We start from the raw sequence: 23,365 nt of genomic DNA, 5'->3' as shown, positions 1-23,365 counted from the left end.
AGAGCCCACAAACTTCACTGGAGGTATGCGATCTCTCATCTTTGGAGTCACTTCATCATTTTCCTCTTGCCTGACTTGAGCGTCGGAGGGTCGTCGCCGGGAACCCCTTCCCGGCTCGACTTCCTTGCAGGTTCGCCGGAGATTGGTGTAGCTGGTCGAAGATAGAGGAGAGCGCCACGTCCCCAGCGTCTGTCGACTCAGCGTTCGGACAGGATTAGCATGTATTAACTTGGTGGAAGTAGTTACGACGCTCACAAGACAAACAGGATAAAACCAAGATCACCGTTTGGGAGAAGATAAAAAAGGAGATGAAGAGTCTTTTTCTTCCTTTCAATTTCAGTCAAACCTTATTTTAGTGACTTCATGTGTTGATGTAAGGTGTAAGATAGATCAATGATTATACAAAAGAATTTTACCAATTGACCACCTGGAATGATCTATTTAAGACAAAGAAGCAAATAGTGACACTATATTTAGGGGGATTGCATCAATCTTTCTAGTATGTACTCAATTTTCATTCGTTGTGAACATTTTCAAAGGCCTACCAACGTACCCTAGCTATTGGAAAAAGTAAAATAGGAGATAGTGATTAAGGTCAACCAAAATAGTCAACCAGCTCACCCTCAGGATTCATGTCCTATCCAGCAGCCATCGCAGGTTAATTCTAAGCCCACTATCAAGTGTTTTATTGTAATGAACAAAGCATGTGACAATCGATTGTAGGAAACCTACTAATTAAAAGGGCAAAAATTTGTTGATTGAGGAAGACATAGAAGATGAGACCGAGGCGATTAGCTAGTCGGTGTATGATGATGATGAAGTTGACGAGGTGTTTTATGGCGATGACCATGAGACTTTAGTCATTTACAAGAGTCTGTTGACTCCTAAGGGTGGTTCATGGATGATTGGTTGAAAACTAATATTTTTTACATGATCTGTATAGTAGTAGATAAAGTCTATAAGTTAATCATTGACATCGAAAATTGAGAGAATGTTGTATCTGATGAAACTATCTAAAAATTATAGTTGAAGCTGAATCACCACTACAACAAAATTACTAATAGACAATGGTTAAAAACCATTATGAAAGACATAAAAAAAAAAACCCTGTTAATTGATGCGTTGATAAAGATAGGGGCGCTTAAAGACAACGATTAAAAATTATTATCTTTTTACTTTAAACACAACAGTTAAAAAATCATTTTCATTTTAGGAAAAAATCGTTGTCTCTTTATTTGAAGCACAATGATTCAACTTGAATCTTTTTATTTGATGCACAACGATTCAACTTGAAACACAGCAATGAAAAATTATTGTGTTTCATATGAAGAGACCATGATTTTTAACAGTTGTCTTTGAACATCCCTATCTTTTTCAACATATCAATTTACCACCGTTTATTGGATCTTTATCAACAATTTTTAATAATTGTATTTCAAGTGTAGAGACAACATATTGTACCCATTGTCTTTGAATGCTTTCTCTTTTTCAACGCATCGATATCTCATGATTTTTTCATCTTAGACCATAATTTTTAACCATTATCATTTATATTGAAATATTATCATTTTAATCATTTAACTGTTCTTGTTTCTCAACACACTAGAGAATGATAAATCATTATCTACAAACATATATATAATAAACCATTGTCGACAAACATATATATATATCATCCCATTTTAAATGATCATTTCTTGCAAACATATATACACACACAATTGTATACAATACTTATCGTTTCTCAAGTCTAGTAGATTCAGCCTCTCTTGAAGTTAGCAATTAATGGAACTTCTCAGTTTCAGAGTTCTCCAAAGGATGACTAGTTGGAAACTTTGTCTCTTCTACTCCATCAAAGGTTTGACCTGGTGGTGGTGCAAGTATCTGAAAATGTCAACACATTGGATGAACTTAAGAACGAGTAAGAAAGCAGACTAATAGTAACATGTCAATACCCATGCTAATCTCCAATGATTTTCCTCCATATCAAGACCGTTCTTTTTTTCAACCATGCTTCAACTTGAGGAACTTAACCAGCAACAACTAATCATAATCTTTATTATATGCAACCATGAGTTTTATATCTGTCATACACTAATACACAAAATATGTTATCTTTTGAATAGCAAATTCTGAGCTGGATTTAAGGTGCAATCATAAATACAAACATAAATATATTTACCTGCTATTTCCCTCTAAGATAGCATAAATATATATTTACCTGCTATTTCCCTCTAAGATAGCATAAATACAAATATAAATATATTTATTCCTAAAATTATCAACAAGAATGGTTATCTCAAAGGCCAAAAGTGGAAGGAACACAACCTTTAGGTTGATATAACGTCCAGCATTAACTGTATGCGATTCCAAATTAAAACTATGAGTAGAGTTCATATAAATTGACTATTAACCAATTGTGTCTTACCACTTATATTGTGAAGATATATACAAAGAAGTAGTTCAATGGCAATAAATAAAGGTATTTCAACAATAGCATGACAAGGTGCCCACTGTATAAAAAGAAGTATATCAGGCCAGGTTACTAAATTGAATTATTACAAGCCACACCGTAAAAAACAGAAAAAAACATTTGCTTGAATAGACATTAGAAGTTAAATCATACATGGCAATCATGAGACAATGACGGAGTAGGTAAGGAGAACCTCCCTTGTGCTGTAACATCATGAAATAGCCAAAGAGGAACAAATATTATCCTGGCACATATGGAGAAAATGAGACCAATATTATAAATATATGAAGTACTAGATTTATGTAGATTCTCACAACATAAAGGGAATCCAGAATTGGTGACGAAGGAGAAAAAATTTATTGAAATTTATTTTGGAATATAACAAATTAATATTGTTGGTATAGGGAGCACCAGACGATCAAATATGTATTTTGATAATGGCAACGGGTTCAAAGTTAAGGTTACTTGTTGTCTAACAAGTATGATTGATATTGTAGGAAAGTCCTAAGTGTTCTTAGGCAAAAAGTCCTAGTGGATTCTAGGCAAGTGAAAAACCTAGGGGAAGGTAACCATAGATCCTAGGAGGTGGTAACCCTAGGTTATGGAAAGTCCTAGCTGTGGTTAGGAAATGAAGTCTTGGTGGGTCGAGCACTTTGGACAAAATCCTAGAGTTGGGGACTCTAGGTGAAAATCCTGGTGGTCACGGACCTGGTGGAAGTCTAGACGGGTCGTGGAACAGACGTTCAACATGAAGACTTGAAGTTTCGGACGCTAAGCAAAAGTCCAAACGATCTAGAGGACCGATCTGGCAAAAAATTAATTTATCCTGAGAGGAGTAAGTGAGGGCACGTTCCCCGTTGAGGGAATAGTAAGTGTCGGTTCGAACTAGGATTTTTGAGAAATCCAAAAGTCATAACCGGACAGTCCGGAGGCTGTCAAATAATTTATTATTTATATTTTATTGTACTAACTTTGTTTTACAGGATATATTTTATTTGTGGACTAATATGCCTTGCAGGAATGGAGATGCACAAGATAATACTCAGATGAACAGAATCCGAAGTGCCTCCAGGGCTATTGGAGGCGCCTCGGGTGACTTAGCTTAAGCTTCGCATGGAAGGGAGCTGAAGGCACCTTCCAGGTGCTTGAAGGCACCTTGGACCAGGAATGGAAGGTGCCTTCTAGGAGCTTAAAGGCGCCTTCAAATGAATGAAGTTCACAGAAAACAGAGATTATTGGCACCGCATATTTGGGGATAGAAATCCGAGCTAGAGGTGTCTTTAATGGGGTTGAAGGTGCCTTCAACAACCCATAAAAGAGGGTCTCGAGTAGATGGTTCAAGAGACTTGATTTTCATAATCTTTCTCCTATGCGCTACTCTAAGAATAATCTTGCTACTCCACGACACGACTTCAATGATCGGGCAACGCGACTCTGACGATTAAGTGACGCAACTCCGACGATCGAACGATACGACTCCAACAACCGAAAGCACAACTCTCCAGATCCTAAAGTTGTCAGTATACTTTACTTGTTTCAAAGTTGTACTTCAATATTTTTGTAATATTCGAACTGATAGTGGATTGCCCAACAAAAGCGATCAACAACTGTGGACCTTGGAGTAGGAGTTGTCAAAGGCTCCAAACTAAGTAAAAACAAACTTGTTAACATTATTTTTTCTTTCTCTTATTCTTGCTCTTTCGTTGCGTTTTATTCGATTGTGTTTTCCGAAAAAGCGTGAAAAAAGTCACGAGAACTATTCACCCCCTCCCCCCTCTAGCGCGCATCGATCTTACAAATACCGCCTAACTGATAGAGATCTATAAACTATAAAGTTACAAAAGAGACAGGAAAATTATGAGGGGAAATTCCCTTGTTCAATGGTAAGTATAATTCTGTTAGTGGTTATGTTAAAAGATATATGTTACATCTGGACTAGTATGGTAACTAAAATAAGGTGGACTATATATCACATTTATACTAGATAATCCTCATTCAGATTGGCATTTAACAAAGCAACTTGTGTGACATATCCATTTTACTATGCACTACTAGTGAGAGAAAACAACATCCATAGCATGTGACCAAGTTCAGCTATAGAGACAATACCATGCCCAAGTTAAATTTTAGAAACCAACAAATGTCACTTTCCTAGGGCATTGCTGTAATACATACATAAACAGAGGATAATTCCCATTATAAAAGTTCATCTAATTGTGACTACTGGAAGAGCATCACTAGAATGACAACAACATGAAAAATCACCAATAAACATTTGCATTTTGGTTCACGATAATACTGGTATTCTCCTGATTTTAGTTGCTGAAGGAATTTTCACAAATGATAACTACCACCAAATCTAAGAAAAAGAGTTTCCCAAGATAATGCGAATTGCAAAAATAATCAAAGAAAGTTAGAAAGAGAAAACAAGAAAATTAAAATGAAACATAATTCAAGTGAATGTGGAAGAATGAAAGTCACAAGATATGAAGAGCCAAAAGTAGGGTATTTGATGTCACAGACAACCAATCCTACTTTCCTTTTCCAAATAAATGAATTACAAATTAGCTACTCTATAATCCATTAGTATACATATCAAACTGAAACTTGAAAGAGAGATAGAATAATAAACAGGAGAGAATCATCAATGAGTCTTACCACTCTAGTAGCTTTTGCCAAGTGTTGCAATAATAGATGGAACTAAAAGATACGAGAGGCATAAAAACTAGTTAATACACTTTTCCTTTAAGATAAAAGCTATATTAGGTGCATACGAGTTATAATAAACTAGAAAAATTAATAAAAATACCAAAAAAAGAAGATAGAAGTATGTTATAGGGCTGTAGTGGTATAACATCTCTCAGATGCTAGAAGAATCATTAATATAACTATAAACTCAAATTTAAAAGCTATGCTTAATCTGTGAATCAACCCTTTATCAGAAAGTCAAACCTTATATTTTGCTAGCACATCATCCACATGTGCAAAGATGGCCAACAAGATATACTTCAGTGCACAGTGTGCACGGACAAGAGATTGGGGAGCATTCTGATAGGGAGATTGAGGATAGAGTCAGACTAACTATGAAGCATGGCAATAAGCAAGTCTAATGGAAATAACATAAAACAAACAGGATTAGAAATCTTTCATGTGCATGAAGGAAGAATATAATATTATTTGTTTCAAAAATTCGGTAGATGGTAGATGATTTGGGGGAAAAGTTGGGAAGTGTCAGAGTGATAAGATGTTGTGGTAAGAAATTAACAAAATGAACTTACTTGAATAACACCCAAGAGGCCCTCTATGAGTTCAATTGCAATATCAACTTGAAAAAAGGGGGTGGTAGTAGTTACATAACTGAATTGATTCATATAAGATGGAGACTCATGATGGGGAACTATAACAAAACCTTTGTAATTGTAGGTATCTTTGGTGATAAAGGCCCAGAACATAGATTAATAAGCACACAAGCTGTTGTTGCCTAATAATTTGAAAATAAATGGCATGCTTAGATAGCTTTATTTATAATGCAAATTTGATAGAAACAAACAAACATGAGATGATAGAAAAGAAGACAGATATCTCACACAAGCATGAAGAAGAGGATGATATACTGATGACGATGACATAGTCATTACCCATAGTAACAATTAGTAGTAAGATATTGATAGTTTAGGGAAAAAATAAACACATTTTTTATATACCATGAAAATGCAAAATTTATGAACTTGAGAAAGAGTGCAATGCACAGAAGGATGTTTCCACTGTGAAAAACTATCATCAACTCGATCAAGGGGGCAGGTGATTGGAGGGTGAAGTGTGTTGTCAGATCAAAGACAAAAAAAAATCTAATTTAAAGAAAGAAAGCAACAAACCCAAATGTATGAAAAACATATAATGATTTCACCTGGAAGTAGAGCTTGTATCAGTGTTAAAATAGGGTCAAATTTTGAATTACTATTTGCCAATTTGCAACATAGGAGAGGCTGAATATTTTTTATAAAAAGGATATAAACACTTGAAAATTTAATAGATAAGATAGATTTCATGCGGAAAGAAATCATTTGGATGAATATAGGGTAAGGCTCCTTTAATTGGGGTAAATAATTAAACAATACAAAAAATAGAAATTTCATGACACATACTTGTGAAGCACATCCAAATAGGACATGGAGAATGCCTTCTTCAATTACAGCAACATCCAACACATTCAAGTAAGAAGCATCCCATTGGTCATCAGGTAATTTAAGTTCTGGCCCAAACAAGGTTGAGTAATCAGTTAGCTCAACATGACTATTGGCTTCACTCTTGGCAATCTCCTCAGAAACTGAAGATAAAGTGGAGTCATTTGTATGGAAATAATATTAATATCATGGCAATTTATTTTTAGATGTAAGTATGTTATCGGACTACAGTAGTATAACATCCCTTAGAAGTATGTTACCAGACTACCTTAAACTTCATACCACCTGCATAAACAAAATACCAAATCATACAAAATTGTTCAATAAAAAATTAACTATATAAATAAAGGGGCATAGATAAGTGAATAAAATTTAGATGAGCCGATAAAATTCAACTCTTGGCGTTTTGTTTGATTATGTGCCTATTGAATCTTCTATTAAATTAGCATCTATTTTTTTCCTTTTCCTTGTCAAGGTTTTTATCTCCTCTTTTTCTTTTTTTTTTATTACCATAAAGTTGTTTGTTAATCATAAAATCTGGAGGATCATTCAACAATGCTATCACTTGGGAAGAATTTTTTTTTTATAAATTCTAGGGCACTAAAATATCATCTATTATAATGTCCTAGGGCACTAAAATATCACCAAGTTAAAGTTCAGTGACAAGTGTTTGGTTTGCTACTAGATTGTTATGAGTGCTAAGATTAATTATTAGGAAGTACTAATCTGGTTCATTTAAATGCATAATAAACAACTCAATTAATAGAACCTATTAGTGATGTGCATACCATAAGATGAGGAATGGGATGAAAGTTCTGATTTCTAATAGATGTAGTATTCGCAACATAAGGAGACATTGAAGAGGCATTATTAGCGGTAGTGTGTCTCTACTGCCCATCAGCAAATATAGAACCATCATACCATGAAATAGGTGACCACATGCTATCAAACCCATATCTTAGGTCTTGATAACCTGAAGGTGATTGTCCACCAGATGAAATGCTTTTACCAAATGCACCACCTATATTTGATGCAATATTATGTTGGCTTTGTATTATTTTTGTAACTCTGTTGTTGTTACTTGTACTTTCTTTAGCAATACCATTTGAACTAGCTTGTGTTGTATCTATTGGAGTAGGAGCAACATCAGTTGCAGTAGATGTAGAAATATTCACTTTGGAACTAGGATTTTGGCTTGTGTATGGAGCATTTGTAGGCAGCGGCGGTTGGAAATATGTGGCTTGGAACTGGTAATGTTGGGATGTGTATAACTGATTGTTGTGCCTCAAAGTTGGAACTGGTGAACCAGGTGAAGGATATGGACTATATTGTGCATAGCCATATCCATGATGATACATGTCTCCATAAACCCCCTGCTAAAAACTAGAAATGCTATCAAAACCTTGACATGCATATACAATTACAAAACAATTTGTGAGTACAAATTTGGAAAAAAAATGATCAATAATAAAGTAAGGCTATCATCAAAATGAGACGCTCAAGAGAGCATAGGGCTTTGATACAACTTACATGTGGAGGCACCTCTTCCATCATCGTTAACATATCTAGAATAATCCTCCCAATATGCCACTGAACCATTATAACCTGAACCGTTCACAAATATATTCACTTTTCTACAAAGAGACACTACAATCTCAATGAAACTAAAGAGATTTAAAAAAAGCAAGACTAAAAAATAATTTCATCAAGTCATTAAAGGAAAAAAATCAATCATGTTTAGATAACTAATGTTTTAAAAAGCATAAGCAGTCAAGACACCATGCAACAAGTAGACACATTTATTCTTTTTTTTAAAAAAAAAAAAAACTAGTTCTATTGATAAAAAATATGTAGTAGAATACATAAAAAATGAGGACACATTTCATGCATAGTATATCAAATTAATTTAACTAAATAATAATACAAACAAAACCATAAAATCTACTTTCTATACAAAATGTTGCTTACAAATACAGCCAAGCATAAAGCAATAATTGCAAACTAAACCATAAAGCATAAAAAAAGAAGCCCATGGATCAAACAAATAATGAACCAAATTAAGAGCTAAAGTGAGTAACAAATTGAACAAATAGAAAACTCCTCTAGGTAAAAATATGCCAGATGGAGCGAAGAAAAAACAACTTTCATCTATTGTTGACCAACAAATATAGTAATAAAATTAAGTTTACATCGACGATGTCGTTAATATCAATTTCTCAATTCCCTAAGGACGAAAACTAGAAAGTCAAAGGAAAACAATCAGCGCAACAAAAAACCTAACTCCACTCTCGGTACCATGAAATCCACAGAGCAATCAAGAAATGAACACAAAGTTTTACAATGAAAATAAAAGGAGCACCTCACACGAACCAGACGAAGCAAGTGATTAGGGACAAGAGACGAATGAACAAAGAATTCAACTTCCTCGCTTCACCACGATCCAACAACAGAGATGGTTGAAGTTAAAAGAAATAGAAGGATCAAACAAGAAAAGAGTGGGATCATGACAGTTTGCTCCGTTCGCCACTTTATTCATCTCACAAGTTATACAACATTGCAATCGATAATCCCCCCTATTATAATGAAATGGAGCAATCTCTTTTTCTTTCTTTATGTTGTGGCAATGTTACCTCATGCTTTGCATCCCAGATATTTTCATCGAAGTTTATCGAGGAGCTCTCCAAAATCTTTGACAATCTGACACAGTTTTATTCGCAAGCATCATTAGAGTCTCAAAGTTCACTTACCACACAAAAAAATGAGCCAAAAAAGGTTTTCTTTTCTTTCATAAGAAAAACAAACAGATCGTGTGCAAACTCACATTGTGGAGGGGCTGTAGTACTCGAACATCTTGCCAGAGCTTCAGAATATGACAACAGAGACTTGCTCTTCGTAGAGGATGCTGATCTTTCTCATCTACTTAATGATCCCATTGCGGTGCTTAGAGAAGGTGACCTGCTTGTTCGTGGAATTCTCGATCTGCTTGATCTAAATCTTCTCACACCACATGTCCTCCACCACTAGCACCGTTGCCGCCACTCGGCACCAACTTGTAGAGGAATAAAAGAAGAGGAGATTGGAGATCGAGAAGGACTTTCTATACTGAGGTTGAAGGGGAGGAAACTTTTGGTGAAGTACCAAAATTGCTCACCACTGACTTGTAAACCCGAAAGACAAATAGGAAGAACTCTTAGCGGGAGAAGAGAGCAAGGAGATGAGTCATAGGAAGAAGGAGGCAGCTCTAAAATTAGGGTTCATGGAGGGGAGATGGAGAAAAGGTTATAGGGATGGAGGTGTCACACTGAAGTTAAAGTGAGGAGAAGTGTGGTCATTAACCCTCTGTTTGGGAGGGAGGAGGTGAGTAAAGGAGAGAGAAAGGTAAATATGGGTAAAATGAATTTTTATCCTTGTTTGGGAGAGAGTGAGCTATGAAGGGGAAGGGGAGAGAAGGGTAAAGCCTCCCCTTGCAATGCTCGGGAATAAGCGAAATTCCTTACACTCCAAATTGGGGTGTAAGGAAGGGTAAGGAGAAATTATTACAATTATATCCTTATTTATTTTTTCACATGCAGATTTATTAAAAAAATAAAAGGATATTTTTGTAAATTTGTATATTTAACCTTCATTCCATCCCTTTCCTCTCACATAAACTTTCCCTCCCTTCCAAACAAGGGTAAGATAAATATATTACTTTTCTTTCCTTTCCCTCCCTTCCCCTTTCATCCCCTTCCATTAATGAACCTTACCTCACCCCATCCAAACAGAGGCTAAGAGTTTATTGGTTTAGGATTTTGACGAGGGGAAACACAATGGTTAGAATTTGATTGACAACCATTTATAATCATTATTTTATTATCACAACCATAACAGTTTATGAAATGTTATTTTAAGTGTTGTAAAAATATTTTTATTGATAATAGTCTATTGTATTATTGTCTCAATTATTATTAAGATTATTTTTTGGGGTAATTATTGCATCAAAGACAATGACTTTATCAAAAATCGTTATCTTTTGCCAAATTTACAATAGTTTTTCTTAAAACCATTATCTTTGTGGTATTGTCTTTATGCAATTTTGTTGTAGTGCTCCATCCTAAGACATACAAGTTATTGTGGTTGAATAAAGGTAGTGAGGGAACAATCGATAGGTGATGTTCATATTTTTTTCAATTGATAACAAATATTATGATAATGCTTAGTGTGATATTGTGGCTATAGATGTATGTCATATATATTGGATTGACCTTGACAGTATGATCGAAGTGTTATTCACGATGGATAAAAGAATACGTATACCCTTAGCATCATGTATTATTAGATCAACCTTGGCAATATGATCAAATTGTTATTCACAATGGATTTAGCATCAAGGGAAAAAAGATTATGTTGATTCCCCGGCGAGAAGGAACCACTCCTATTTCAGTAGTGAATGATATAACCTACTTTTTTGTCCAGATTTTTCAATGAGATAAAGTATGGAGACATAGTATATGCTTTGTTACCTTGTAAGAACAATGCAATAACCATATACCTTGATTTACCAGTAGAAGTGCAGCAGCTACTAGGAATTTTTGCCGAGTTGATGCCAAATGATTTTCCTCTTAGGTTACCACTTATGAGAGATCCAACATTTAATTGACATTGTTCTAGGGGAGTTTACCTAATTAACAAGCATATCATCTCAGTCCCAAGGAGGCTAAAGAATTACAATGACAGTTGATATAGCTATTGGAAAGGGGTCATATTCATGAGAACAATACCAAGTATAAGATTCGGGTTGATAGTCATTGTCGCCATTTAAAAATTGAAAGATTAAAGCTTGTCAGATATTATAGAAGATCAATGATAATGTTTATAGGTTGTACCTTTCTAGTCACTTGATGACATTTGATGTCTTTAATATGAAACACTTAAGTCCTTGTTTTGTGGATTCTAATAACACTAGTTTAAACTCAAGGATGAATTCTCTTCAACCCGGAGTGACTGATATAAGGGGACTCAAGTTTTGGGAGGTCATAATTTTTAACTTGGGTTGAGTCATAGGATGCGCAATATATGAAATTAAAACATGTTCAGATATCTACAATTGATTGTTGGTGCGGGAAGCATCCGACGATCGAACCCGAGTTTTGATAATGGCAAAAGGATTCAAAGTTAAGGTGTGGTGTTATTTGATATGTTGATTGAGCTTTGCAGGAAAGTCCTAGCTGCGGTTAGGCAGATGGAAAAACCTAGGGGGCAGTAACCCTAGGTCCTAGAGGGTGGTAATCCTAGGCAGAAAGTCTTGGCAGGTCGGAGCTTCGGGAAAAAACCCTAGGGGCGGTAACCCTAGGTGGAAATCTTGGTGTCGCGAACCAGGTGAAAGTCTGGACGAGTCGTGGAGCGGGCGTCCAGCATGAAGACCAGAAGATTCGAGCGCCGAGCAAAAGTCCAGTCGGTCTAGAGGACCGAACTGACAAAAGGTAACTTCTCCTGAGTGGAGTAGGTGAGGACGCGTTCCCCGGAAGAGGGAACAGTAGACGTCGGTTCGACCTAGGATTTCCGGTCAGAAATCTAAAGTCAGAATCAGACAGTCCAAAGACTGTAAATCTATTTACTTATATATCTGCTATATTCTAACTCTGTTTTACAAGAAAACGTTTCTAACAAATTCTGTGCAGGGTCAAAATTGACCAGGATCGATCGACCGAACCCCCAAAGCAGCTAATCGGACTTCCAGCGAGTGGACTGGGCTCGACCAGGGGATCGGTCGACCGAACCAGGGTTTCGGTCAACTGAACCAGGGATAACTCTTGACCAGATCGAAGCGGAGCAAGCAGATCGGGCGGATCGGATAGGAGGAGACCGCTTGATCGGTCGACTGAACGCGGGGATCGGTCGACCGATCTGCCTCGGGTCAAACCTGATGCCAAAACTTGGGGATCCGGATCAGTCTTGCAGAGCCTATAAAAGGGAGCCTCGGGAAGTAGCCTAAAATCAACTCGATCAGAACATCCTGTGCACTCATATACTGCTCCGAACGCTCAAGCAACACTCTGCTGCTCTGACAACTAACGACTAATTTCCATTCATCTCTTGTACTGTCGGTACTGTCTTAATTTGAGCTGTAAACTGTTATACTTGTACACTTTCTCGATATTATAGTTGTTGCCCACCGAAAGCGATCAACGATCGCGGGCCTTGGAGTAGAAGTCACCCTAGGCTCCGAACCAAGTAAACTCTTAGTGTCTCTCTGTGTTTGTGGTTATTCTGTTTATCATTTCCGCTGTTTCTAACTCGAACATTTTTCTGAATCCAAAACAAGTGAAAGCCACGAGCGATATTCACCCCCCCTAGTACTTTCGATCCAATAATTAGTATCAGAGCGGGGTAGCTTCGATTTGGTGCAACCACCAATCAAGCAATTTTTTCGTGGTGTCTTTTAAACTTTTCGGAGTCGATTGGAATTAGCATAATTGCTATATTCCAATCTGTTTTTTTTCGAATAAACTTTCGCTCGAAGTTGGTGCAACACCACTCAAGTTCATTTTTTTATTATACATCCCGCACTACTAATTCAAGACCAAGTCTTGGAACAGATTTTTTTTCCCCCTTTCTCTGTGTGCAGGCGTTAAAATGGCACTTCAAGAAGATTATAGCACTGCTCGACCACCGCTTTTCACCGGAGACGATTTTGGGTACTGGAAGGGTCGGATGGAGGCGTACCTGCAAACCCAGTTCAAAGCCTAGATGATCACCAAGACAAGCCTCGAACTCCCACTTGACGGCTCAGGCAAATTAGTATCATACCAGAACTATGATGCATCCTTAATAAAGAAAGTAGAGGCGAACGCAAAGGCAACCTGCATACTCCAGTGTGGTCTGACAAAGGAGGAACTCAACAGAGTAGGACTGTTCTCAAGTGCAAAGGAGCTATGGGAAAAACTAATCGAACTACATGAGGGCACATTAGAAACCAAGGTAAGTAAGCGAGATCTGCTTTTCAATAAATTATATAACATCAAAATACAGGAAGGAGAGACAACAAGCCAGCTTCATGCCAAAATTCAAGATCTGCTGAATGGACTCCATGCAATAGGACAGAAAGTGGAGAACAGAGATGTAATAAGGTATGCACTCAACGCCTTCCCTAGGAATACCTTGTGGATATCTATGGTAGATGTGTATAAGGTATCCAAGGACTTGTCTTCAATTAAATTAGACGAACTCTTCTCTGAATTTGAATTGCATGAGCAGACTAATGCACGCCCGATCGAGAAGGGTATAGCTTTGGTTGCAGGTAGCAGCAGAATGCGCGAACCGAAGTCGAGGTTCAGAACTGAACCAGAGTCAGAAGAAGAACCTGACTCAGACGATGAAGAAGATGAACTTACGACTGAACTCGTTAACTTAGTAAAGAAACTCTACAAGAAAAAGAAAGGCTTCATCAAGAAGGACCTCAAGAAGGCAATTCAATCCAAGGAGGCTCAACCAAAGTCAAAGGTAAAATTCGAAGTGACATGCTACGGCTATAATCAGAAGGGACACATCAAAGCCAACTGCCCAAATCAAAAGGATGCAAAGAAGCAGCAACGGAAAAAGAAGGCTTTGAAGGCGACCTGGGACGAGTTATCCTCGGAAGAATCCGACGACGAAGAACTCAAACAGATGAGTTTTCTCGTGATGATAGCCCGGGGACTACATCAAAGAATCTAGAAGCAAGGACGAATTGGAAGCTGAATCCGATAGAAGCCACAGATCCGTATCCGTTTCCGAAGGGCCTGACCCCGCTGTAAGTATCCCGCGTTTACACAACTTAGTAAATTATTTAATGCGAAAATTAGTAAAATCAAATATTAGGATCAAGTTACTTCTAAAGGAGGTAACAACCCTTAAAGAAGTGACCAACTTCGAATCCTTGCTTGACCCAGTTCAGACTGGAAACTCAACTCAAGTCCAAAAGCTCGAGGAAGAAAATTCCAGCGTGAAAACTCAGGTCAAGGATTTGAAGAAAATGTTGGAACGGTTTTCTTTGGGCTCCAAGAACTTTGACCTAATTCTTGGAAAACAAAGAGTCATTTACAACAGATTCGGATTAGGATTTAAAACTAAATATCGATCCTATCTATCTTTAGTTAATAGACCAAATAGTAAGATAGTTCAAGCCTAGGTACCCAAGTCCAACTTAGTTAATCAAGTTGGACTTGGTCAATATTGGGTTCCCAAGGATCAAATACATTACATTGATAGACCATATCGAGGCTATGATCCAGGGAGAGCTAAAAGAAAAACTGTATTAATAAACAGATAAATCATTAAAAGAATATAATTAAAATATAATTAAAAATCTAATCTATAAATTAAATAAAATATATAAAATTATCAATAATTTAGGTGGAAGCTCCAGAATAGCTGGCACCTCCAAAATTAACCTACTCGATAGGATAACCCAAACCAAGCTACCCGACAGCGTAATTAGAACTAATTAGAAAGGGAACGAGTTTAACTTGCCCTATAGTACTGGTGAAATTTTGGATGATAGTATGTTAGGGAAGCTTAGTCTATGCATGTCTAGGAAGATATGGATTCGACCTGTGCATTTAGCTAAGTGGAACTAACCGAAACTACCCTTTATGGATCATAACAAGTTAGACCAAGGTTTTGTATTAAGTTCAGTGAATAGGACTATTTGGAAAACCTCGAAGGCATGGTTACTTTAATGATGTCCAAGTGACTCACCATAGCCCAGAAGTTTATCCGAAGAATGTCAATTTGTTGATCTCAAAACTAAACCTGAATCTAACACAAAGTTAAACCAAACCCTATAATTTAACCTAATTCATCTCATAAAATTATAAGATCCCTTAATTGAAAATTTTAGATTGGGTGAGACGACTAAGGATAAATTAAAATTAAATTAAAATTTAATTTAAATTAAATTAAATTAAAATTAAAATTAAAATAAAAATAAAAATAAATTAAAATAAAATTAAAATTAAATTAAAATTAAATTAAATTTAATTAAATTTAATTAAATTTAATTAAATTAAAATTTAAATTTAAATTAAATTAAATTAAAATTAAAATTAAAGTTTCAAATTAACTAACTTAAAGTTAAAAAAAAATAATTAACTTAAAATTTCTCAAAATTAATTACCTTAATTATTCTTCAAAAGGTACTTAACTCAAACAAACTCAACCATCTCACAAAATTACTTTTGATTACCTGATTGATAACTTAGAATCAGGTGAGATGGATTTAGGTTGAATTTAGTCTAACAATTTAAAATAAATTCAATTTAAATATCTTCACATCAATTCAATCTAACTAATTTAATATACCATCTCACAATGTAACGACCCGCCTTCTACTGGCTAGGCTGTAAAACCGGACCGTCACATTATGCTGTGCTAAACTATATCCATGACTATCACTAAATCTAGATGTGGAAGCTGTACTAATTAAAAACTTGGCTAAGCTATTATCATTTCTTTATTCTATGTGTGCTAAGGGGTGTAATCTAACTATTCATGACATATTCTACATCCCCCATGGTCAAGGAACTGAGCTAAGGGTTTTCCAGCTGTTATCAGGCCTCCCAATCGATTCACGGATCGATTGGAATGGTCGAATCGATCCAGTGATCGATTCAGCTCGTTACTGTACTCGGGTAAAATTTTGGATCGATCGGCTGATCGATCCAGGCTAATCAATCGATCTAAGAATCGATTCGGGAGCTCTCTGTTCGCGAGGCTAATTCCCCCGATCGATCCAGCGATCGATCCCAGGGCCTTCTGTTGCGACAGACTGCATCCGGATCGATCGGATGATCGATCCAGAAGCTTTCTGTTCACGGTACGAAATTCTCAATCGATCGGCTGATCGATTGAGAAGCCTCCAATCGATCGACCGATCGATTGGGGTTTCTGATTTCGCAATAAACTCTGATTTCAGCACTATTTCATGCCAAATTCACATATACAAGTTCTAACCTGGTTATAAGTATGCTAATAACGATTAACTGACATTATAAGCATGAGCACTAACAATCTAACTAGGCCTTTCGTGATTCAAACATTAAAATAACTAGAAGTGCGGAAAATAACACTATATGAAAACTAAAGTCTTAGTTTGCTAATTTCTCCAAGATCTTTACTCCAAGTTCCTTCCACACACATCTTCATCATTGCATTGACCTCCAGCCTCCGCTAGTCCATTTTCCCTTTACCTTTATCTGCAGTATAAGGAAAATAGTATCTGTAAGCTTGAGAGCTTAGTAAGAAACCATCTACCTCACAAAAACATGCATACAATGCAATTTATGTTTTTAAAACATGCTATTTGAAACACATACTGAAAATGCTAAGCATGGCAAGGCATACAACACATAGGACTAAGAAACTGATCATGGCAATAAGAGCTAGTCATAAACTATCATGTTGTATCAACAGAAAACTAAACTGGTACAAAAGCTGAGTTAAGCTAATACTATTCTGATGCTAAAGCTGTCCTGAATTCACATGACTATTTTATGAAATCTTGAAAACTATATTTATAAGTAGATTAAAATAATAATCATGCTGCTGATGGGCCCGACATCTGTACGTGCTACGCGCGCATCCCTAACTAAACCCGGGGTTGCAAATTCCGAATCTAGTAGGGTTTACTAGGTTAGCTGAACCTAGGGATGACTATGGGAGCCTAACCCAATGGATATCTAATCCAGTACAGTGCCACTGAGAAAGTAAAATACTAAACATAGCTAATTATTTCTCGTCTTGCTATTCTTAGGTTATCTGAACCTAGAGCTAGGTTGTCTGAACCTAGAGGCGACTGTGGGAGCCCACCCATTGGACATCTAGTCCCATAAAAGCTGTAGCAAGACTACATGAGCTGTAAAATGCTTCTATTGCATTTATCTAGGCTATTAAAATGCCTAAGGTGGCATTTACCTGAGCTAAGCATTTAATCAAGCACTCGGTGTGCACAAATTGCACACCCTGTGTGCCTAAAACTGCATATAATTAAACTAATGCATAAAAATCATACGGAAGCTACTTATACTGCAGGTGAGGGGTTTCTTACCTCCTGTTCGGATTTTTTTACAAATCTAATCGCTAGGCTTTCCGGAGGAGAGATCTCTTCGACGATCTACTCGCGTCTATGCGTTCCTCTCGCGGAGGGGAGCGTCCTCGTGTCGGAGTCGTCACCGAAAAGTACTCCTATGGCCCTAGGGACGGAACCCTCGGTGTGCTTGTGGTTGGCGCCGAGAGAAGAAGAGGAGAAGGGGGCAGCGTGGCTAGGGTGAGGGTGAGGAAAGGTTACGTTAAAAATAACTCTTCGCTTATTAATTCCCTATTTATATTAAGTGGGTAATTTCGCCCAACTCTAATATAAATTTAATTGCCTCCCTTTTCTTTCAGCACGGCCCTGCTGGGTTCACTTGGTTACTAGAGTCCACCATAAGTCGTAGGACCCAATAGGTCTCGGGTTCAATTCCCCCGTAGACTATTTTACGATTCTATTTATTTTTGCTACTTCTGCTACTCTAAAAATTCCCTAAAAATATTCTAAAATTCCAGAAAAATCATAGAGTATTTCTAAAATAATTTTGAGAATTTTCGAGCGTTACAATCCCCCATACCTTATAAAAAGTTCGTCCTCGAACTTAGAACAATTCTGGGTACTTCTGTCTCATACTGGCTTCTGTCTCCCAAGTTGCCTCTTCTGCTGTGTGACTTTGCCAGATGACTTTTACTAATGGTACCTCCTTGTTCCGTAATTTCCTAATTGCTCGGTCTATTATCTGAATAGGCCGACTGTCATAGCTGAGGTCTTCGCGGACTGGTACCGACTGGGGCTCAATCACTTGGGTGGCATAGAGACATGAAATACATTATGGATGGCTGACATCTCCTGTGGTAGCTCTAGCTCATATGCTACCTTGCCAACTCTTCTAGTGATAAGGTATGGTCCCACATATCTGGGACTTAGTTTGCCCTTCTTCCCAAAACGCATTACTCCCTTCATGGGAGCTACTCTGAGGAACACTGAATCCCCAACTGAAAACTCTAAGGGTCTGCGCCGTGTATCAGCATAGCTTTTCTGGCGGCTCTGAGCTGTCTCTATCCTCTGGCGGATCTGCTGTATAGCTGCTGTGGTATCTGCCACTAGATCTGTCTGAAGTTCTAGTTCTTTCTGTTCACCACTCTCATACCAGCAGATTGGAGATCTACACCTCCGCCCATAGAGAGCCTCGTAAGGTGCCATACCGATAGTGGCCTGATAGCTATTGTTGTATGCAAATTCTGCTAAACTCAGATATTTGCACCAACTTCCCTTGAAGTCTAGGGCACATGCGCGGAGCATATCTTCGAGTACCTGATTTACTCGCTCCGTCTGACCATCTGTCTGAGGATGGAAAGCTGTGCTAAATTTCAACTTAGTACCCAATGCTGACTGTACACACTCCCAGAAGTGAGAGGTGAACCTACTGTCTCTATCTGATATAATGGTCCGTGGGACTCCATGCAATCTGACGATCTCCCTGAGATACAACTGAGCTAGCTGTTCCATGGAGTAGGATATTCTGATAGCTAAGAAGTGGGCTGATTTAGTCAACCTGTCAACTATTACCCAGATGGTATCAAAATCATTCGTGGTTTTGGGTAGTCCCACTATGAAATCCATAGAAATATCTTCCCACTTCCATTCTGGGATCTGGATAGGCTATAGAACTCCTCCTGGTCGCTGATGTTCTGCCTTGACCCTCTGACAGGTCAGACAGGTGCTAATATATCTAGCGATGTCTCTTTTCATCCCGGGCCACCAAAAATGTTTCTTCAGATCTTGGTACATCTTGGTGGAACCTGGATGCATCGCATAAGGAGTCCTGTGAGCCTCATCTAAAATCTTCCTCTTTAGTTCCTCCTGATCTGGAACACAGAGTCTGTCACCGAAGTATAGTACCCCACTATCGGACACTCTGAATTCTCTATTTTCTGATTCTGCTAACCCCTGCTTGATTTTCTGAATTTCAGGGTCCTGCTCCTGAGCTGTCTGAATGCCACCAAGCAGGGTAGATGCTAATGTTATAGTAGAGAGCTGTCCCACTATAAGTTCGAGACCAAAATCTGTGATCTCTCTCTGTAGGGGCGGTGACATGGCTGCTAGGGATAGTAAGGTAGCATCGGACTTCCTGCTAAGTGCGTCTGCCACCTTATTGGCTTTTCCTGGGTGGTAGAGGATGTCTATGTCATAATCTTTGACCAGCTCGAGCCATCTACGCTGTCGCATATTCAGATCCTTCTGAGTGAAGAAGTACTTCAGACTCTGAGGATCTGTATACACTCTGCACTGAGCTTCATACAAGTAATGTCTCCAAATCTTGAGAGCGAACACCACTGCTGCAAGCTGAAGGTCATGAGTAGGGTAATTCTTCTCATATTCCTTGAGTTGTCTGGAGGCATAGGTGATCACCTTGCCATTTTGCATCAGTACTGCTCCTAGTCCTAATTTAGAGGCATCACTATAAATATCAAAGCTGTCTGTGTTTTCTGGTAGAGTCAAAATAGGAGCACTGGTCAATTTCCTCTTTAGCTCGCTGAAGCTGTTCTCACAGTCCTCTGTCCACTGAAATTTTCTGTTCTTTCTGGTGAGAGCTGTCAGTGGGGAGGCTATCCTGGAGAAGTCCTCTACGAATTTTCTGTAATAGCCTGCTAATCCCAGAAAGCTTCTGATTTCACTAGCGTTCTTAGGTCTCTTCCAGTTACTCACAGCTTCTATTTTACTAGGGTCTACCATGATACCATCCCTTGAGATGATGTGACCCAGGAAGGCTACCTGATCTAACCAAAATTCACATTTCGTGAACTTGGCGTACAACTGGTTCTGCTGGAGGATCTGCAATACTATTCTCAGGTGCTCTGCGTGTTCTTCCTGAGTTCCTGAATAGATAAGAATGTCATCGATAAACACAATAACAAATCTATCTAGGTAGTCCCTGAATACTCTGTTCATGAGGTCCATGAAAGTAGCTGGGGCATTTGTCATGCCAAAGGGCATGACTATGAACTCGTAGTGTCCGTATCTAGTCCTGAATGCTGTCTTGGGTATATCCCCTTCTTTAACTTTCACCTGATGATAACCTGATCTGAGGTCTATCTTAGAGAACACTGCTGCTCCCTTTAGCTGATCGAACAGGTCATCTATTCGGGGAAGAGGATACCTGTTCTTGATGGTGACTTGGTTCAGTGCTCTGTAGTCTATGCACAGGCGCATGCTCCCGTCCTTCTTCTTCACAAACAATACAGGCGCTCCCCATGGTGAGTGACTCGGACGTATGAAGCCCTTGTCAAGCAGCTCGTGTAGTTGCTCATGAAGTTCCTCCAGTTCTGCTGGAGCTATGCGATAAGGTGCTTTGGAGATAGGATTTGTGCCGGGAACGAGTTCTATCTCGAATTCAATCTCCCTGTTTGGTGCTAGGCCTGGTAACTCTTCAGGGAAGACTGCTGGGTAGTCACATACGACTCGGACCTCTGCTAGCCGTTGGTCCTTGTCCTGACTGACATTGACTACATGTGCTAAAAATCCCGTGCATCTTGAACCCAACAATTTCTGTGCCTTCAGAGCTGAGAGAAATTTCTTCGCTTTTCTCTTTGATTCTCCGCTATACTCAAATTACACTCCTGCTTCAGGTTGGAATATGACTTTCTATTTACGGCACTCGATAGAGGCACCGTATCTGATTAGGAAGTTCATTCCAAATATGACATCATAATCAGTCATATCTAGCACTATCAGATCACAAAAGAGCTCCCTGTCTGCTATAATGACTGGCACTGCTCTGAGCCAGTGCGTGGATGCCATAAGTTCTCCTGAAGGTAGTGTTGTCAAAAACTGACCACGGAGTACCTGTGGAGGTATTTCTAACTTTTCAGAAAATGCCCTAGATACATAAGAATGGGTTGCCCCAGTATCGAATAAGACAGTTGTACTTTGCTGTAAAATACTAATCTAACCTGTAACAACTGTCGAGGTATTTGCTACGTCCTCTCTGGTGAGTGAGTAGATCCTCGCATTGGTCATAGCTGGAGGGGCTTCTAGTCTGCCCTGGCTGATGTGTGGACCATCTAGAGCGGCTTGCATCTGATGTAATTGAGCTGGCTGGCCTCCGTACTGAATCGGCTGTGGTTGAGGAAGACTAGTCTTGTTTGGGCACTGCTTAGCCATATGCCCTTCCTGTCCACACTCAAAGCATCCTCGTGTGCCCTTGCGACAAACTCCTGGGTGAAATTTCCCACAAGTAGCACATTTGGGATAGCTAGGCTGTTTGCTGGCTGGTCCTCCCTTTGGGTAACTCCCTGGTTTGCGCTTGTTGCCGGAGTTCCCCTTCCAGTTAGAACTGTGGCCCTGTTGTTTCTGAGTACCTGAGCCTCCTTGCCCTTTGGATTCTGAGAGAACTTGTTTCTGCTGCTTGATATTGTTCTGATAGTGCTCGGTGGTCAGAGCACTGTTGACTAATTCCTCAGTGGTTTGCGGCCTATGAACGCCGCCTGCCACGTTCATTGCTATTTCCGGCCTCAGCATCTTGAGCATCAACCGGACTCGTTCTTTTTCTGTGCTGACTAGTTCAGGGCATAGACGAGCCAGTCTGTTGAATTTCTTCACGGCTTCCTCTACTAATAGGTTGCCCTGACGAAACTCAGTGAACTCGTCGTAGTGGCGGTTTGTGACCCGCATGTGAAAGAACTCCTCGAAGAATTCTTTCTCGAAGTCTGCCCATGTCATCTGGTTCACTGGGTGCTTCGCTCTGATTCTCTCCCACCACATACGTGCATCTCCTGTCAAGCCGAAGGAGGTGCACTTCACCTTTTCATGTTCTAGCCAGTCCAGAAGCTCCATCGTACTCTCCAGTGTTTTGAACCAGGCTTGAGCATCCCATGGTTCACTGGTGCCTGAGAAGTTCTCGGGCTTGACTCTCTGCCATTGGATCAGATAGGCTTGTCTCTTTGCCTCTGCTGCTGGGGCCACTGGTGCTGTAGGCTGGACTGGTGGAACCTCCATAACTACTGGGGTTGCTAGATTTGGTTTCGGGGTGACAGTGGGAGTATTCTGCTGATTAACCTTTAAGGTGGCTATCTCCTGTTGCTGTTCTGCTAGCTGCTGCTGTAACTGAGCCACTAATGCTGTAAGGTCTGGGGGAGGCACTGAACTGCCTGCCTCGTGCTGGGGCTCAGTAGCTGGTGCCCTTCTAGCTGGGCGTGCTCGTGCCATTTCTAAAGGAACAAAGGACATACATAACTAAAGCAATCATGTTTATACAACTACTACCACTATCATGTTAAGCACTATCACCAATCAACATGCTACAATATCTATAAACATGAAAGAAAGAACATAATAAAGTGAGAGACGTTTCTTACTTGGAAGCTGTAGGTTCAATGCCGATGTGTGTGTAGGAAGTATGGATTTTTCTGCTCTGATACCACTCTGTAACGACCCGCCTTCTACTGGCTAGGCTGTAAGGCCGGACCGTCACATTATACTGTGCTAAACTATATCCATGACCATCGCTAAATCTAGATGCGGAAGCTGTACTAATTAAAAACTTGGCTAAGCTATTATCATTTCTTTATTCTATGTGTGCTAAGGGGTGTAATCTAACTATTCATGACATATTCTACATCCCCCATGGTCAAGGAACTGAGCTAAGGATTTTCCAGCTGT

General features: G+C 38.8%; 1 protein-coding gene across 20 annotated transcripts; it reads right to left on the bottom strand.

Annotated features, from left to right (window-relative positions):
• Positions 1-1,610: 1,610 nt before the first annotated feature.
• LOC122023427 (YTH domain-containing protein ECT2-like) lies at positions 1,611-9,978 on the bottom strand. Of its 20 annotated transcripts, none has more exons than XR_006123127.1 (7): positions 9,479-9,978; positions 9,288-9,354; positions 8,188-8,262; positions 6,926-6,942; positions 5,132-6,800; positions 1,956-2,717; positions 1,611-1,884 (listed from the first exon to the last, which is right to left on the bottom strand). XR_006123127.1 is itself a non-coding variant. In XM_042581532.1 (7 exons), exons 1-4 carry the CDS (start codon positions 9,505-9,507, stop codon positions 7,545-7,547), a joined length of 660 nt encoding a protein of 219 aa, XP_042437466.1. In that variant the 5' UTR covers positions 9,508-9,978; the 3' UTR covers positions 1,638-1,884; positions 1,956-2,717; positions 5,132-5,173; positions 6,619-7,544. The 20 variants fall into 20 exon arrangements, 9 of the variants coding, with proteins under 9 accessions (XP_042437466.1, XP_042437467.1, XP_042437469.1 ...); XR_006123133.1 differs by having other exon boundaries at positions 5,132-6,725; XR_006123136.1 differs by having other exon boundaries at positions 6,619-6,725.
• Positions 9,979-23,365: the final 13,387 nt, after the last annotated feature.

This window comes from Zingiber officinale, chromosome 9B, assembly GCF_018446385.1.
Source record: "Zingiber officinale cultivar Zhangliang chromosome 9B, Zo_v1.1, whole genome shotgun sequence".
Classification (NCBI taxonomy): Eukaryota; Viridiplantae; Streptophyta; class Magnoliopsida; order Zingiberales; family Zingiberaceae; genus Zingiber; species Zingiber officinale.
Note: the sequence above shows the minus strand (reverse complement) of the source record. Positions and strands in the feature narration are given on the sequence as shown.